The 17,354-nt window shown below is 51.8% G+C and overlaps 2 protein-coding genes across 3 annotated transcripts; both read left to right on the top strand.

Moving 5' to 3' along the window:
* The first annotated feature begins 111 nt into the window (after positions 1-111).
* On the top strand, positions 112-11,380 carry adap2 (ArfGAP with dual PH domains 2). 2 transcript variants are annotated; one of them, XM_088600181.1, is made up of 11 exons: positions 112-1,001; positions 2,733-2,863; positions 3,158-3,249; positions 4,276-4,364; positions 4,682-4,794; positions 5,696-5,842; positions 6,537-6,620; positions 7,248-7,310; positions 8,700-8,777; positions 9,658-9,886; positions 10,085-11,380. In XM_088600181.1, exons 1-11 carry the CDS (start codon positions 914-916, stop codon positions 10,111-10,113), a joined length of 1,143 nt encoding a protein of 380 aa, XP_088456307.1. In that variant the 5' UTR covers positions 112-913; the 3' UTR covers positions 10,114-11,380. The 2 variants fall into 2 exon arrangements, with proteins under 2 accessions (XP_088456307.1, XP_088456308.1); XM_088600182.1 differs by lacking the exon at positions 8,700-8,777.
* Positions 11,381-11,883: 503 nt separating this feature from the next.
* rnf135 (ring finger protein 135) lies at positions 11,884-17,354 on the top strand. The gene is made up of 6 exons (XM_088600189.1): positions 11,884-12,527; positions 13,462-13,557; positions 13,992-14,222; positions 14,523-14,700; positions 14,985-15,068; positions 15,792-17,354. The coding sequence occupies exons 1-6, from the start codon at positions 11,994-11,996 to the stop codon at positions 16,310-16,312; spliced, it is 1,644 nt and encodes a 547-aa protein (XP_088456315.1). The 5' UTR covers positions 11,884-11,993; the 3' UTR covers positions 16,313-17,354.

Below are 17,354 nucleotides of genomic sequence, written 5' to 3'. Positions count from 1 at the left end.
CCTAACTTCGATTTCTTAATTTTGATTATTTCTTTATACAAAACCCACTTAACAACCTTTGCATTTAAATTCGTCATGCTTCTAGTGCTTTTGCGTGGAGCAAGACACGTCAAACACGTCTTACTTTTTGCTCGCGTTCGGGACAAATTTGGTCCGGCTTGTAGGCAGTAATAATTTGGAATTATACTGAAAATGATAGGGAATTGTGCCGCTGACGGGTTGTTGACCCCTTTGTTGTGAAAATCAAATTGCACCCATAAACATACATCTTTATTAATCCCCGTTCTTTTCCAAATTATTCTTTTTTGTGTGCTACTGTGTATCGACTGCGCCCAGGCCGCGGCAAGGCGCGAACTGTCACCTCTGACATGAAAATGATAAACGCCAGTAAATGTATTTCCCTAAGTTCTTCGTTATATAAGAGTCGCCTAGCAGCGCGTATTTCACTTCCCCTCGTCCACCGCCGTGTTTCTGAGTGCGCAGGCGTGGGGACCCGAGAGCTCAGCCCTCGGCCGGCAGGCTGTCCGGGGCAGGAGCGCAGAGTGGGGCGCCTCTCCGCCAGGGGTGTCTGGATGACCAGCGCGGCTCGGCAGTACACGACTGAGTTAGAGACATTGAATGGTTTGGTTTTCTACAGTTCACTCAGCCAAGATCCGAGCAATCCTGGAACGGTATACCGCGGGGGAATATTTCTTCAAGGCTATCAGCGCATTACTTAAATACATACTTCTTATACCCGGTTTAAATTATACTGTTTGAAGAGGAAACGTTTTTCGAATTCAGCGCGTTTACCAGGAAAAGCCTGTTGAATGCATTGCACTGTAACGTGTCGCGGCAAAGGTAGACCGAAGTTCTCCCGACGCGGCGGCGGCGGGGGGGAGAGATTTGATAAGGAAGAAATATTTTGACGACCATGGCCAACCGGGACCGAAACAAGAAAATCCTCCTGGAGCTGGTGAAGCAGCCGGACAACAGCACCTGCGCAGACTGCGGAGCGCCAGGTGAGTGACGCGCAGCGCACCTGCACGGCCCTGGACGTGCGGCTCGGGTTTACCTTTCCGAAGACAAGCAGAAATAGTCACGGCTCTTACACAGAGTGTGTTCTGATTTGCGGGGCTGTTGAGTCCGGGACCGTAGTGATTATCCCGCAGCGCTGAGTTACCACACAAACATGAATCTTGCTTCTCGTAGTCTTTCACCGCTTCTAGCTGAAGACACTTCTCGGTGGCACAGTGAACTGGGCACCAGTGGTTAATACTGGAGGGGTTAAACTCTGGCGGCTGGCAAGTTTTTCTGATTGTGCCCTGTAGAAATGGGGCAGACAGATGGTTTGAGCTGCAGGACACAGGAATGGACCCCGTGTGAGTGGTATTGCGGGAACTTTTTATTTTGTTATGAAGAAAAGTCTTAAATCTGGATGTTTCCCCCTTAACGTGCTGGCAAAAACAAAAGGCTGAAGGGTTCGGGTAGAATAGCTCAGCTGTCTGGGAGCATCCCCCCTGGAGGGATAATGACTCGGTGTCCAGCAGAGAGCGCAGCTCCACACGGCAGGACGCGCAATTTCCCCGCGTGTCCGCAGGTTCTCCCCAGCGCGCAGTGAAACGAGGAACCTGAAGGTGCTGACGAGAAACTTTCACTCCGAGTCGAGGCGACGTCTCCTGATGCTCGTGTTCTGTTTTTTTGTTCTTTATGCAAATAAACACCGAGCGAGTTACGACGTGTCACCAATGGGCGTTAAGCGTTTGAATGAACCTTTTTTTTAAAAAGGAGAATTTTCTAGATTGTTGCGCTCTTCAGTGGCTGATGCATTTTTTTAGAATCACGGGGGGCAAAATGAGCCGTGTTCCTTAATTATCTTAATTATTTCATTTTCTTATTCTTGTAAGAAGTGACTTGATTGGTACAGTTAAGAACTAGGAACCTGCCTTCGACACACCCTGAGAAGGCAGACCCGGTGTGTGCTTTCCTCAAAGCTGAGAATGTGTGGGGGGCGGGGTGTGCTAGGGGGGTAGTCCTGAGTTCCCATTCCCCTTTTTCTGCGGAGGAAGGAGGAACGGGCAGCGAGTGGGCTGGGGGGCGCAGAAATTGCACGGAACTCATTCAGGCTCCTCTCCACGGAAATCTTCAGTAAAAGGCGAAAGATGTGGAGGAGATGAAAGCCGCAGCAGTAACCTCCCCCCAAGGAGGAGCGGTGAGGATGATGAGCTCAGGGGGTCTGGGGGGTACGGGGAGAGGTCCCGGGTTCCAGAGGAGGCTGGGCTGCAGTGTCCTCATTAACGAGCCGCCCGAATCGCAGGTCTGAGCAGCCAGTCTGGGTCGGGGGGGACGCGAGCCGGACGAGAGCGCGGGCCGGGGATCCGATCAGGCTTGCACAAGGTAGAGGTCTGAGGCTGCGGCCGCAGGAGTCTGGCCTCGCCTTTCCACAGTCCCAGCCGGAGCCCCGCCTGCTGCCCTTTGCTCAGCGAGCCTGAGGGAACGGCTGCCCTCCTCAGGGGAGCAGCCCCAGCCCCCTGTCTGCGGCTACACGACCTGCTACCCTGCTGCTCCGCCCACACACCGGCGAGTCTGGGCCGCTCGTTTCCTTCAGCAGCTCAGAGTCGGGACTGTGGTCCCAGTGAAGAGCCCAGCCTCACGCTAGAGGAAACCAGCCAGGCCAGCCTGGGGCTGCTGCTGTCTCCGCAGCGCGAGAGTAACGTCTCTCCCCGTCTCCCCGTCTCCTCCGCCCCCCACAGAGCCGGACTGGGCGTCCTACAGCCTGGGCATCTTCATCTGCCTGAACTGCTCCGGGACTCACCGCAACCTGTCGGGGGTCAGCAAGGTCAAGTCCATCCGCCTGGACTTCTGGGACGACGAGCTGGTGGAGGTACCGGTCCAGGTGTCCAGGTCCGGGGGGAGGGGTCCAGTCACGGCCGCGGGTCTGTAACCCATCTGTAGGGGCCGCACGTCCTGATCTTATTCAGAGAAAACTCCAGATTCAAGCAGTTGCGAGATTTCTTATTGATTTCTTCCGGCAGCAGTGGAGCGGACCGAACCGCTGTGCAGCGGGAGTCTGCCCCCTCTCTCGCCTCCCTTAGAGCAACCTGCTTGAGCCAGGAAACACGTTGTCGGGCCCCTGTTTCTCTGATTGCGCTCCTCTCCCTCTCGTCCGAAACTGCAGTTCATGAAGGCCAGCGGCAACGCGGTGGCCAGGGCCAGGTACGAGAGAGCCGTGCCCCTCTTCTACTACCGGCCCCTGCAGAGCGACTGCGCGTGAGTACACATGGGGGGCATGCTCTCGTCACACCGCCAGCGTCTGAGCATTTCGCTTCCTGATGAAACCCCACAGGGGTTCGTTCACACAGGCGCCAGCACACATCATCATATCAGTGCAGACCCATTGAGGAAAGAAACAGCTTTTCATGACGCAACAAGGCAAGATGCTGCCTTTAAAACTCCCTGTTTTGCATGTATAGAAGGTCAATAGCTCTGTCCTTGAATTGAGTTGTTCGCCTTTCAGGTGAATCAGACAAGAGCTTTACTTTAACAGAGCCACTGGAGAGAGCACTTCTGTTGATGAAATGAGAGGAAATAATGAGGAGTCAATTAGGGCAGTTGCAGTGGGAAGTGCTGAAGGGAGCTGCCTAAGAGGCTTCAGTCCTGGCAGTGGGGATTTTAACGTGCTCTTGGGCTAGAGCCCCGTCAGATGGATCTGTGACAAAGGCTCTTCTGGGCTGGCCGACAACACGCTGGAGTCAAGAGAGAGCTGGGTGAATCCCACTAAAGAGTTTCATTTTTTGCTTAATCAGCTGAAATAAAAAACATTCCTCATCAGATTGTGTCAGTAAAGAAATGCAACTCTGCAGTTGTGGTGTCATTTAGGGAAGCAGAAGAACAATGACCCAGAATGCCAGCACAGAAGCAGAGGAAGAAAAGCCTTTCCAGTGGGTAGAGTTACAGAAAGAGCCCTGATAAAAATAGAGCGAGCAGTTCCCTTCACAGAAGGAGAAACACGAAGGATCTGTTCTCGCTGAGTCTGAGCACACTCTGCACAGATATTCCTTCACCCTGCAAGTGAAATATTCGATATTCTAATCAGATAAGATCACTTTATTGGCCATATACGATTTCTTATATTAGGAATTTGTCTTTTTGCACCAGTAAGGCAATGGGAAAGCATATTAAAATATAGACAATTCATGCAAAACAACAACCAGATCAAAATGCTCACCTCGGCTTCTGTGTGCGTTTGTTGCTCTGGGCCTGGGGCTGCGGAGCTCACGGCGAGTTTCTCTACAGGGTGCTGAGGGAGCAGTGGATCAGGGCCAAGTACGAGCGCAGAGAGTTCACCGGAGACGAGGTGACGCGCCAGGAGACCTACGGCTCTGGTAAAGCCTCTTCCTGCCTGCGTCTGTAGCTTTACTCCTCTTCCCCTGCAGCGCACAGCGGCTCCAGGCCAGCTGCTGCCTCTTCAGGTCGTAGGGAGCCCCCGACCGGGGCTCCTGCAGTGCCGTGTGGTGAACAGCGCATTAAAATGTGTGTATGCATCCTGGTCAAGTTCTGTGAGTGTCAGCTTGTCTTCTCCTCAGATTGTACTCACGGAATTGGACTCGGCCTGGAGCTCTGAGACCACATGATGCATGCTTCAGAAGAAGAAGGATTGTTGAATCTGTTCTGTGTTTTTTTTTTTGGTTTGTTTCTCCAGGCTCCTATGAAGGAGTCCTTTGGAAAAAGGGGAAGGACAATGGGCAGTTTTTAAAACGAAAATTTATCCTGTGTGAAAGCGATTTTACCTTGAAGTACTACACCAAGGAAGAAGTGAGTAAAGCCGGTGTGAGTCTGCAGAGGGAGGGGCTGTAGCTCGTGGTAGGCCTGCAGCCGGGGGAGCCTGACTCTAGGGACCTGAGCAGAGAGCAGGAGAGCACAGTGACATCACGCTCAGGAACAGAGAGGGGCACTGGAGCTTGATGCAAGCTCTCAGAATCCACTGCAAAACAAACCACCTTAAAATGGTATTCCGGCAAATACCTGCAGGAATACTGTACGTAACTGCAGCTCTGAGCCCGTTTACTGGATCAGACGTGCAGCCAGATTGGTGCAAGAAATTCTCTCCATCTGTATCCGCAGGGTGTTTCAGAGGTGCTGTCCAGCAGTGTGCTGAGCTGGGGCCTAATTTGCCATGTCAGTTTAGTAGACTAACCAACGCACCACTGGATAAACAAAGGATACTTCAACGGTGTGACAGAATTGTATCTTTTATTAGCTACAGGAAAAATATTCATTCCAAGCTGCAGATACGTACAGTGAAAATAGCTTCAGTTGCGCAATGAGGATGTTGCATGTTAAAAAAGCGAAAGTCCTTCACTGTAAAAATGTCCATCCATCCATTTTCTCAGCACTTTATCCAGTTCGGGGTCGCAGGGGAGCTGGAGCCTATCCCAGCAAGCAAAGGGCACAAAGCAGGATTCACCCTGGATGGGACACCAGTCCGTCGCAGGGCACACACGGACACAGACACACGCACACTGATACGCGTGAAGAATAGAATGACCTGATGTGGTTGGTGAGCTCAGGTGGCAAGGTTTGAGTGCCAAGCTCCGGAGAGCAGGTCTGCTCCCTGCTGTTGCTCTGGCTTTAGGAGCTGCAGGAGTTCCTGTCTGCAGGAGCTGCACTCTCTACCCCTCAAGGCCTCACTGACAGGAGTCTTTGTTTCCTCTAGTCCAAGGGTCCTAAAGCCATCATCTACATCAAGGACTTGAACGCCACCTTCCAGCCGGACAAAATCGGTCACGCCCACGGACTGCAGCTCACTTACCTGCAGGACGAGCACACCCGAAATATATTTGTGTACCACAACGACGCTCAGGTAGAAGCACTTCCTGCTCTGGGCCGGGTCTGGGCCGGGTCTGGGCCGGGTCTGGGCGGGGTCTGGGCCGTGAAGCCCCTGTGAGTGGTGCAGCAGACAGCAGGGCACAGTGCCTCTGGGGCTGAGCCTGCACCGTCAGCGGTGAGCGCAGCCTCTCTCCTGCCCCCTGCTGGAGCTGTGGGTTTTGCAGCGGAAGAGTCTGTGAATGAGCTGAGGTGCACCTTCGGATGTTTGGAAAACATCTTCACCTGCCCTGGACCTGTAAGGGGGGGAGGTGGTTTTTTACTCTGAGGCAGGGGAAGTAAAGGTTTACTTTCCACTGGTTTCGGAGCGGCGGCGCCCTGGTGGAGAATCTCTGTGCTGCCTGGGGCTTTTGGTGGTGCCCAGGCCTGTGTGGAGATGTTAGTGCTCCTGCCAGTGTCCCGGGACAGTTGGTGCTGGTGGTCAAAGCTGAAAGCCAGTGGGGCAGGTTACTGGTGCAGTCTGGTATCTTGGCAGGTGGATCACTATAGTCCTTCAGTCTGTCTGCCAAGTGGGGGGTGGGGGGGTGGAAAGGCTCCAGTTTCCCAAAAGGACAAGCTGTCTTTTGCATCTCTTTTAAAACTGAGAATAAACGGCTATCTGGCCAGTAGCCCTTCATCTCTCCGTTTTAAAGTTGAGGGTCTGAACATGAAAACCCTCTCTCCTGCTCCAGGAGATCGTGAACTGGTTCAATGCCATCCGAGCCTCCCGCTTCTCCTACCTGAAGATGGCGTTCCCCACCGCCAGCAGCAGTGAGGTGAGGAGGGCTGTGGGGGGGCCGAGCAGAGTTTGGGTGAAGCCGTGTGAGGCTCCACTGTGACAGCGAGGCTGCAGTAACATCTCTACAGCTGTTTCTCATCAGTGTCACCAGCAGTGTGTTGCACACTGCCTTTCTTGCCCTCATGCAGAGAGTGAGATGTGAAAAGAACCCCAAAACGCAAAACGTGCACAGTAGCCCACAGAACCATGTTAATATTTTTTTTTTTACTCATTTCATTTTTTCAGTTAAAGGGTTTTGTTTTAAAATCAGATGAGTTTTAGAAAAGTTTTTTTCAGAATGATGCTCAGTCAGCCCATCACAACTGTATTAACCAGGAAACGAATTTTAACAACAATTTTGAGCCACTTCATCTCTCTGCCAGTTCTCAGTAAGTGTGTTTGTGCTTGCGACTTCCTGTGGCCACTCAGAAATTTGATCAAATGTTGCTTCAGCCAAAGAAGTTCTGCTTGTTTATATTTAGATACAGACCCTGAGCTGAGTTGGTTTATTCATCACCACAACATTTCTGTTTTTAACCTGCATTAAGAATCGCATTTGTGTTTATTTCCGAGAATCTGTTAAAGAAAACACTTTGCTTTCTTCACGGTCTGTCTCTGCCTCCAGCTGCTGCCCTGGGTCACCCGCAGCTTTTTGAAAGAAGGTTACATGGAGAAAACCGGCCCGATGGTATGTGATCTCCGAACGGATCAGTGTTCGGTCCGCCCTGGAAAGATGCCAACTACAGCCCTCAGTTCCAGAATATTTCAGATTTCTCTCATCTGTCTTTCTGTCTCATGAAGGAATCGTTTTGTTAAAACAGAATCTGTTTCCATGACTGTAAGCTCTCACAGATACTGTTGCAGTTTGCGAATGGGGGGACATCCTGAATAATGTCTCTGGGCCCTCAGCCCTGGCCGGTGAGACACCTGGTCAGTCTGCGGGCCAGTGAGATGACCGGTCACTCAGTGAGATAGTGTGACTGGTCAGTCTGCGGGCCAGTGAGATAGTGTAACCGGTCAGTCTGCGGGCCAGTGAGATGACCGGTCACTCAGTGAGATAGTGTAACTGGTCAGTCTGCGGGCCAGTGAGATAGTGTGACTGGTCAGTGTGCGGGCCAGTGAGATGACCGGTCACTCAGTGAGATAGTGTAACTGGTCAGTCTGCGGACCAGTGAGATGACCGGTCACTCAGTGAGATAGTGTAACTGGTCAGTCTGCGGGCCAGTGAGATGACCGGTCACTCAGTGAGATAGTGTAACTGGTCAGTCTGCGGGCCAGTGAGATAGTGTGACTGGTCAGTGTGCGGGCCAGTGAGATGACCGGTCACTCAGTGAGATAGTGTAACTGGTCAGTCTGCGGACCAGTGAGATGACCGGTCACTCAGTGAGATGGTGTGACTGGTCAGTGTGCGGGCCAGTGAGATAGTGTGACTGGTCAGTCTGCGGGTCAGTGAGATGACCGGTCACTCAGTGAGATAGTGTAACTGGTCAGTCTGCGGGCCAGTGAGATAGTGTGACTGGTCAGTGTGCGGGCCAGTGAGATGACCGGTCACTCAGTGAGATAGTGTAACTGGTCAGTCTGCGGACCAGTGAGATGACCGGTCACTCATTGAGATGGTGTGACTGGTCAGTGTGCGGGCCAGTGAGATAGTGTGACCGGTAAGTCTGCGGGCCAGTGAGATGACCGGTCACTCAGTGAGATAGTGTAACTGGTCAGTGTGCGGGCCAGTGAGATAGTGTGACTGGTCAGTCTGCGGGTCAGTGAGATGACCGGTCACTCAGTGAGATAGTGTGACTGGTCAGTGTGCGGGCCAGTGAGATAGTGTGACTGGTCAGTGTGCGGGCCAGTGAGATGACCGGTCACTCAGTGAGATAGTGTGACCGGTCAGTCTGCGGGCCAGTGAGATGACCGGTCACTCAGTGAGATAGTGTGACCGGTCAGTCTGCGGGCCAGTGAGATGACTGGCTGGTCTGTCACGTCGGTGACACAGCCAGTGTGCGGAGTGGAGTGACAGGACACTGCGGGGGTGAAAGGACTCTGCTGCCTCTCACAGTGCTGTGACTTCTGTGTCTCATAGCAAAGAGAGCCGTTCAAGAAGAGGTGGTTCATCCTGGACTGTCATAACAGGAAACTGCTCTACTTCAAAGGTCCTCTGGTGAGAGCTGCTTCTCTTGGTTTCCTCAGACACGGTAGGCAGCACACACCTCTGGGAGCTCAGCGAGAAAGACTGCAGCCAGGGTGCTTATTCTATACCCTGTCAGTAATCTGCTGTAGTCTCCTTCCTCCTTTAACTCATGATCAGCAAGACTAGCACAGAAGTCAAGGAGCTGGTGATATTTACTATTTCGTAAATAGTAGTAAGTATCTTTATTTACAGTTGAGGTGCTGATGATGCTTCCAGTTGTACAAACTGCAATCCGACAGAGGTGACAACATGCTGTCTGTGAGCAGTGTCTCCCTCCACAAGCCCACCTGTTTCTGTGTGCATCAGGACACAAGGGGACAATTGCTGCTTCACTGGCTTTAAAATGTGGGGATGATCCTTTTTCTGGATCAGAAAGGTGGGTGGGGCAGTTTTCAGTCCTTAAGAAGGTGTCAGCACTGCCCAGACTCAGAAAGTAGAGTGGAGTTTGTGCCCTTGGAGCACTCTTTTTGGTCGGGAGCTGTGTTTTTGCTAATCAGTCTTATCTGGGGTTTTTTGGACATTGTCTCTTTTCCTCCCTTGTTTCGCACCAGCTGTGTGAATTGCTTCTGGAACTTTCTCAGCCCCTGTCCTCCAGACCCCAGTCTGCCCCAGATTCACAAGGGCTGCAGTCAGTCGCAGAGCCTCTTCAGCCTGAATCGATTTTTTTAAACACTGTAGCCAGTGGAACCTAAGATCCCTGTTCGGGGCACTTTGTTTCGGACACCCACAGCTCTGCGACTCACGAAGCGCCTCCAGGCGAATCGTACTCCTGTGCCGGGGCTGCTGCGGAATAATCAGGTGTGCTCCTCTGTTCTCTCCTGTCCTCCCCCGGGCGCCCTGCCGCGCTCAGGACGCCCTGGAGCTGGGAGCGGTGTTCCTCGGCACGGAGCAACACGGCTACGGGGTGCAGCAGACCCAGCCCCGGGGCGCACGGGGCAACAAGTGGAAGCATGGCATCGCCGTGGAGACGCCGGACCGGCAGTTCCTGTTCATGTGTGAGAACGAGCGGGACCAGAGGGAGTGGCTGGAGGCGCTACGGCAGGTCATCGCTCGGCCCATGTTACCGCAGGACTACACCAGTGAGCACCGCCCCCGGCACCCCGACACTCCGGCACGCTACCGCCTGCGCCCCGACACCCCGACACTCCGGCACGCTACCGCCTGCGCCCCGACACCCTGACACTCCGGCACGCTACCGCCTGCGCCCCGACACCTCGACACAATCGCACCACATACAGTATGTAGGCTTTAAATCGGCCGTTTTCCGTGTTCCGCAGCGGAAGCCAACGTGAGGCGGAGGAGATGACGGGAAACAGGAAGGACGGGGGAAGATCTTGTTTTTCCCAAGAGGGCAGCTCTGCCCCTCTCGGGCGCGGCGGCGCGGGGCGAGCAGCGAGGCTGAAGAGGAGGCGCGCCTGGCACAGCGACCCCGGGCGCTGAAGATACTGGGAGAAAAGAGACTGGCGAAGCACGACTGTCTCCTGTCCTCCTGCTTGAGTCGCATGTGGTGTCAGAAATTCCTCCTCTCCCTGTGAGTGCAGGTCCAGTTCCAGAGAACTGAGCTTCAGGCCGCGTCCTGGTCAGCGGCGTCCCAGCGGACTTTAAAGACAACTGTCAACCGATTTGTAAAGCAGGAATGTCCAGAGCCCAGTCCTGATGGATTTCAGGCCTCTTTTACCTGCTGAAGGGATAAGGGTGAATTAAATAGTTGAGTTGGGGGACTTAAGAACGCAGATTGGAACAAAAAACGGAAACATTGTGGCCCTTCAGGACTGGGCACCAGGCATCACTCTTCTACTGACTTGGAGCAATTTGGATGTGATCAATTAAGTAATATTTTAAAATGCAGTAATATAGAAACATCTAGTACAAAATTCAAGGATTGGAGTTTGCTAAATTTAATTAACAAGTGTTCCTCATCTTTAAATTTAAGGGATTTAGGAGTCACCTGACTGGGGGCTCACTAAGACCGGGTGGAGACCCCAGTTCGAGAGTTGAAGTCATCAACCCTGGGTCAGCTGAGCTAGACGGTCTCCCCGTTTTCAGCTCAGGCCAGCGGTCAGCTGCTTCACTGATACAGTTACTGTCAGCCCCGCCAGGGTACACTCCCGAACCCGGGTCTGGGATTCTCGGCCGTACCTGTGTTTAAAGGACCGAGGGCTTTGTGGGTCCTGTGAAGGAAACCGACAGGACGCCCGTCTCTGTGCCTCTGTGTGTGAGGGTGTGAGGGTGTGAACTCACAGCTGGCAGCAGGCGGTCAGGGTGGGCCGGACACACCCGTGTCCTCTGCTGGAGCGGGAGCCCTCAGCACGATGGCAGCCGTAGTCTGAGAAGAGGAACACAGATCAGTTTATCGCTGATTTCAGTACTATGAAATGCTCTCTTGAATTAAAAAAAATAAATCTTATTGTTTCCACCTACATTTCCAATTAAGTGATGAGAATATGTATCAATGATTTTCTTTTCTTCTTTTTGTTTTGTTTGCAATCTATTTAAATGTACAGGAGTGCTGTGTCTCCATAAAAAAATTCCCTCAGGGGACAATAAATATCTTATCTTATTCCAGAGTAAAAGCAGATGTACTGAAGCCTATTTAAAATACAATCTGAGATATATGCACACATTGTATATCTATACAACAAGAAATATGTTGATACAACAAACTTCAGCCTAGAAACAGGGACCCTGCAGGACCAGGACTGGACCCCCTGCAGACACACTGACCCTGCAGGACCAAGCCTGGACCCCCTGCGGACACACTGACCCTGTGCAGGTCACAGACACTAGTTAATTGTTCACATTCAAGTGCTCATCCACAGATACTGGATAAAATCATAAACCAGACTCTGATTTTCACTTTAATATCAGTGCTGTGTCTGTTTGGAACCCAGAAACGGTTTAAGGTGAATTTCAAGTTGACACATATCATTAATATTGTAACGGTGCCCTCTTGTGTTCACGTTGAAAAAGAGAGCTGCCAAGCAAAGCTTTCCTTCTAGTTAAACTACAGTTCCCAGCAGCCAATAAAAAAATATTTTGTCCAGCGTGGCCTGATGGGATATGTAGTTTTAATCATGGTTGCGAATTTTTCTTGTGTTTTCGAGAGTGCAGGGTTAGAACAGTAGTCTGCTGCCTTGAGCAGAAGTTTCGGTTTCCCCACTGACAGTCCTCTGTTTGTGAGCCGCCATGGCATCGCATGAGAGCACCTACGACGATTTAACTGCCGAATTACAGTGCCTGATCTGTTACGAAATGCTCAGAGATCCCGTCACAGCCACCTGCGGTAGCCACAACTACTGTATGGAGTGCATTGTCAAGTACTACACCGTCCCGTACACGAAGGAGAAATTCGGCTGCCCTGTCTGCAAAGATACGTTTCGGCCCGATCACAAGCTCACGAAGAACGTAGCCATCTACCGTATCGTCGAAACTCTTAAGAGGCGCAGTCCCGAAAAGCGCGATTCGTCCGCGTCTCCGAGGGATAGCGACCCGGATGGCCAGTGTCCGGCCTGCGGCAGCGGCGGCTCTGATGGCTGCCCGACCTGTCAGCCCCGAGAATCCGGCAGCAGTGCGCCCCGGCTGGGCGAATCCTGCGCGCTGCACCGCCGGCCGTGCGAGTACCTGTGCCCGGGGCACGGCACGCTGCTGTGCGCCCTGTGCCGGCCGCAGCACCCGGACTGCGCGCTGGGGAGCATCGAGGAAGAGTTTGAGCGCAAGAAGGCAAGTGCAAGGTCCTCTTAGACACTTGTTTTTACTCTTTAATATAGTCAGTTGTACATTTGAGCAGCAGGAAACGTGCATCGAAGTTAAAACGCAGTATTCAATTACTTATTACGTGTATTGAACTTCAGCCTCGCCATGTTAACAAGTTAAATTATTACTGCATTCTGCTGCTGCACCTATTTGACTGGATCAAAAATCCCAGGAGCTTCACAACCGCGAAAGCCCGGGGTCAGACTGTTGTGTATGCGCGCCTTTCCGCCAGCCAATCTGGCTGATAGTATGATTTTCTCAAGCGCCTCATTCAAGTATTCAAAATCCTTAAAGGCACAGATAGACGAAGTTTATCGAAGGGGACATCCTGGGGATCAACAGTGAAACACAGACCAGAGACACAACTGCAAACCCTGCGGAAGAGCATTAAAATCTGAGAACAGGAGGCACTTCTTTACCTGAAGAGTGGTGGGAGTGTGGAACTAGCTCCCCAGCCATGTGTTTGAAGCTGATACCCTGGCTTTGTTCCTGGCACCAGTCAGCTACTAATTACCAAACGGGCCAGACGGGCCGGACTGCTCCTCTCATTAGTCACCCTTCCTGATGTTCCTTATTGAGGGCAGGGCGGTGGCTCTGGGGCTCAGGATCTGCGCCTGTGGCTGGAAGGTTGCCGGTTCGTTTCCCGTGGCCGGCAGAGGAATCCTACTCCGTTGGGCCCCTGAGCAAGGCCCTTCACCCCAGCTGCTCCAGGGGTGCTGTATAAATGACTGACCCTGCGCTCTGACCCCAGGCTTATGTCCCTGTCTGTGTGTCTGTGTGTCTCATGGAGAGCAAGCTGGGGTTGCGAAAAGACAAATTCCTATTGCAAGAAATTGAATTTGGCCAATAAAGTGATCTTATCTTATGGTCCTTCATTCATTGTCAAGTGTGTGTTTTCCAGGACTGTCTGCAGAGAAGCCTGGAGACTGTGACATCAGAAATTGAACAAGTGGAGGAGATTCTTTCTGAAAGAGTTAAGAGCCGGAAGGAGATCTCAGTAAGTCTGTTCTCTTTCTTTGGCCTCTCCTACAGTGTGGTCTTTATTTTATTTCTCTCTTTCAGCGATATTAATTGTGTTTGCAATGTATTTCGATGTTTTCTTGAAAGTCATCGTTAATGGTTTGCACAACTGCTAGTATTAGACATACACTATAAGTAGAGGAGTTTATTGCCATATGTACATCACATTTCTTATTCGCGCTGAACTCTCGGGACATAGACAGTGCAGCAGACAACACCACACAACGTAGACATCAAACACATAGTGAATATTAACAGAAAAAAATGTGTTGTGGAGAACAGTAAACATGTAGTAGTGAAAAAAACATGCAGAAAGTGCAGATGTGTGTTGAATCTGAGGCCCTGCAGTCAGCTGTTGAGGATGTGCACTGCAGTGGGATAGAAGCTGTTTTTAAGCCTGGTGTTTTGTAGGACTCTGCCTCAGGCATGAAGGACGCCCTCTGCAGGGGGTTCGGTGAATTGAAGAGGGCCATCGAGGCGGGAGAGCGCGAGGCCATGAATGTCTTAAACGCCAGACAGAAGGCAGCTGAGTGGAGGATAGGCAGCGCTGTAGCCCTCCTGGAGCAGAGACTGGGCTGGCTGAAGAACGCCAGATCGCAGATGGAGCAGGTGGACACCGGGAGCTGCTCTGCAGTGATACAGGTGTGATTGATCTGTCTTTCTGTAAGGGTCATTGCTGAACAGAAAGGTGTACATCATGGACATTCAACCTGGGCTCTTCCTGCCTAGTGACTGGCAGTGACTTTGTACAACCATTACTCTGCCCGCTGTCAGCTGAAAGGTTAAATTGCGTGGGCCAGTGGACAGGGGGCTGGAGGTGCGAGTTCTTGCTGTTGCTGCGAGTCGTGCTGTGGGCAGGGAAGGCCTGTTTGTCTCCTCTGGGGACTCCGGCCTTCAGAAGGTGCAGCACAGTGTTCTGATCTGTTCCTCTCCTCCCCGCAGGCTGACATCCCGCAGGTGGACACGGACGGCTGCCTGTCTCGCGAGGAGGGGGACGTTTCTCCGGACGAAGTCCGCATGGCAGCTGTGCTGGACGCAGTAGCTGAATTAAAGGAGGAGGCTGGAAAGAGATTAGACCAAGCTTTGAGCGTTTTACAGGTTAACCTTGGAGAAACTGCAGGTAGGCTTAGTTATTTAAAAAGCACTTTCTTCTCACATTGAAATGTATGGCCTTCTCTCCCCCTGCCCACATAAAATCAGACTCTTTGAAGGCAAGTCTCAAGATTTTCTTGTTTTTGACAAATTTGCACTAGTCCATGTCTTGACTTCAGGCTGGAGTTGTGGAAAGGCGATAAGGTCTTTGGCTCCTTTAAAGCTCACTTTCAGGGCCAGCTGGTGAGATTTAGAGAAGGAGGCAGCTGCAATGTAAAAGCTGAAAGGCCTGTGAATATCTGTATTCCGCAGAGCATGGTGGAGCCGATGTGTCTCCCGAGGGGATGGAGCTGGAGACTGTGGGAGGGCAGGAGCAGTCGGAGGCTCTTTCCCAGAGTGAGTTGCGCAGCAGGCAAACAGCCCCAATGCCCCCAGCCCAGGGGGAAAAATCTCAATTTTTTCAGAATTCCTGTTTGTATGTGTGTGAAGAAAAATATTGTCATGATTTCATCTAAAACTGCACAAAAACCATTTACAATATACTGTTACTTATCAAGTTTTATCTTGGGAGGTACAACTTCCTGTGGAATCCCAGTGGATTCATGTGTATCTATTGGAAAATCACTCAACCGTTACTGATGTTTCAGAATTCCCACTGTTCTGGACACATCTGCACTCGCTGTGTCTGTTCTAAACACGTCTGCACCCACTGTGTCTGTTCTAAACACGTCTACACCCGCTGTGTCTGTTCTAAACACGTCTGCACCCACTGTGTCTGCTCTGAAAGTCTGCACCCACTGTGTCTGCTCTGAAAGTCTGCACCCACTGTGTCTGCTCTGAAAGTCTGCACCCACTGTGTCTGCTCTGAAAGTCTGCACCCGCTGTGTCTGCTCTGAAAGTCTGCACCCGCTGTGTCTGCTCTGAAAGTCTGCACCCGCTGTGTCTGCTCTGAAAGTCTGCACCTGCTGTGTCTGCTCTGAAAGTCTGCACCCGCTGTGTCTGCTCTGAAAGTCTGCACCCACTGTGTCTGCTCTGAAAGTCTGCACCTGCTGTGTCTGTCCTTCTGCTACAGTTGCCTGGAAGTAAGAGCAATCAGCATCGCTGCCTCTTCTCCCCCAGGTTTCCAGTTCCTCACCTTCGCTCCCGAGCTGGCTCACCGGGACCTGGTGTTCTCTGACAACTTCCGGAGCGTGACGGTGCGGAGACGCGGCCGGGCCTCTCCGGCCCGACGGGACCGCTTCGAGGTGTGCCAGGCGCTGGGCGCGCAGGAGTTCCAGCAGGGGGAGCACTACTGGGAGGTGGACACAGGGCGCAGCAGCGGCTGGGCGGTGGGAGTGGCGTCCTCCCGCCTGGGCCCCAGCGAGAACCTCGGCCGGACTGCGCTGTCCTGGTGCCTGGAGTGGAGCAAGTCCCGCCTGTCCGTCTGGCACCGAAACACGGAGGAGCCCCTTAAACACGGCCAAGTCAGCAAAGTCAGGGTTCACCTTGACATGGGCCAGGGGCTGCTGTCCTTCTACAGCATGGCCGAAGGCGAGACCCTGCTGTTTTCGTACAAGGCCGAGTTCACAGAACCGGTGCGGCCCGCCTTCTGGCTGTTTGGGCTGCAGCAAGGGAACACTCTGAGCTTCGCTGGGCCTTGAGGCCCGAGAGGACGGATCCTGCTCTTGTGTGCTTCCGAGAAAAAAATGTATCAATTTGTGTCAAAAACTTTGTTCACCCAGTGGCCCCCTGTGCTCCGCAGAGCACTGGAGTGATCATAGAGCCATGCAGGATTGTTAAGTACGAACATGAAGTATTTTTTCTATCTGTGTTTTATTAATATGTTATTTTTAACTTTGTTTTCTGGTTGGGGGGTGATCTATCTTTCATCTCACCCTTCCAGGCAGCTGTAGAGGCAGCCCTGTGAAGGGTCCTGGGGGCAGAGACTGCAGTACCCTCTCGGCCCTGGTGGGGGTGCTGTCTATACAGGTAGGGGTGGAACAGTAATCCTGTTGCTCAGAGGTGCAGCTCACTCTTTGGAGGGGTTCCAGCATCATGAGCTTCATTTGTCTACCCTATAGCTCTCAGGTGCTGAATGTGTCAGGATTCCAAAAGTGCAGTGGTGCCAAGATGGAACATGTCCCAGGACAGCACACTAGTCCATCAAAGAGCACACAGACACGCACACAACACACATACACGCACACAACACAGACACACACACAAAATATACAGACACGCACACAACACAGACACACACACAACACAGACACGCACACAACACACACAGAAAACATACAGATACGCACAAGACACACGCACACGGGGACAGTTATGACACAAGTTAACAGAGCCAGCTTGTCTTTGGAAGACAGGAGGATGCAGTGAAAGCAAATAAAACTCTTAATGGACACGTCAAAACACCAAACACCAGAGGTTACTGATGGGTACTGGATCATATTTTATTAAGTGCCATTGGTAAAAGAGAACTCCTTTGTCAAATACATATACAGTACATTTTATAAGTTTGTTAAAAACATTGTGCTGCTCCATGTAGAAGGTATTTTAAGTAAGGGTTTATTCCCTGCTGAAAAGAGAAGAAAGGAAGGACAATGTTTTGGCTGTAGAGCCTTCTTCGGATGTGAGAGTTGTCTTTAAGAACACTGGCAGCACCAAGGTACAAGTAAAATATTTTTAAAAACC

The sequence above is a fragment of the Lepisosteus platostomus genome, chromosome 11, assembly GCF_059453375.1.
Source record: "Lepisosteus platostomus isolate fLepPlt1 chromosome 11, fLepPlt1.hap1, whole genome shotgun sequence".
NCBI lineage: Eukaryota > Metazoa > Chordata > Actinopteri > Semionotiformes > Lepisosteidae > Lepisosteus > Lepisosteus platostomus.
This window is presented reverse-complemented; position numbering and strand designations above follow the sequence as displayed.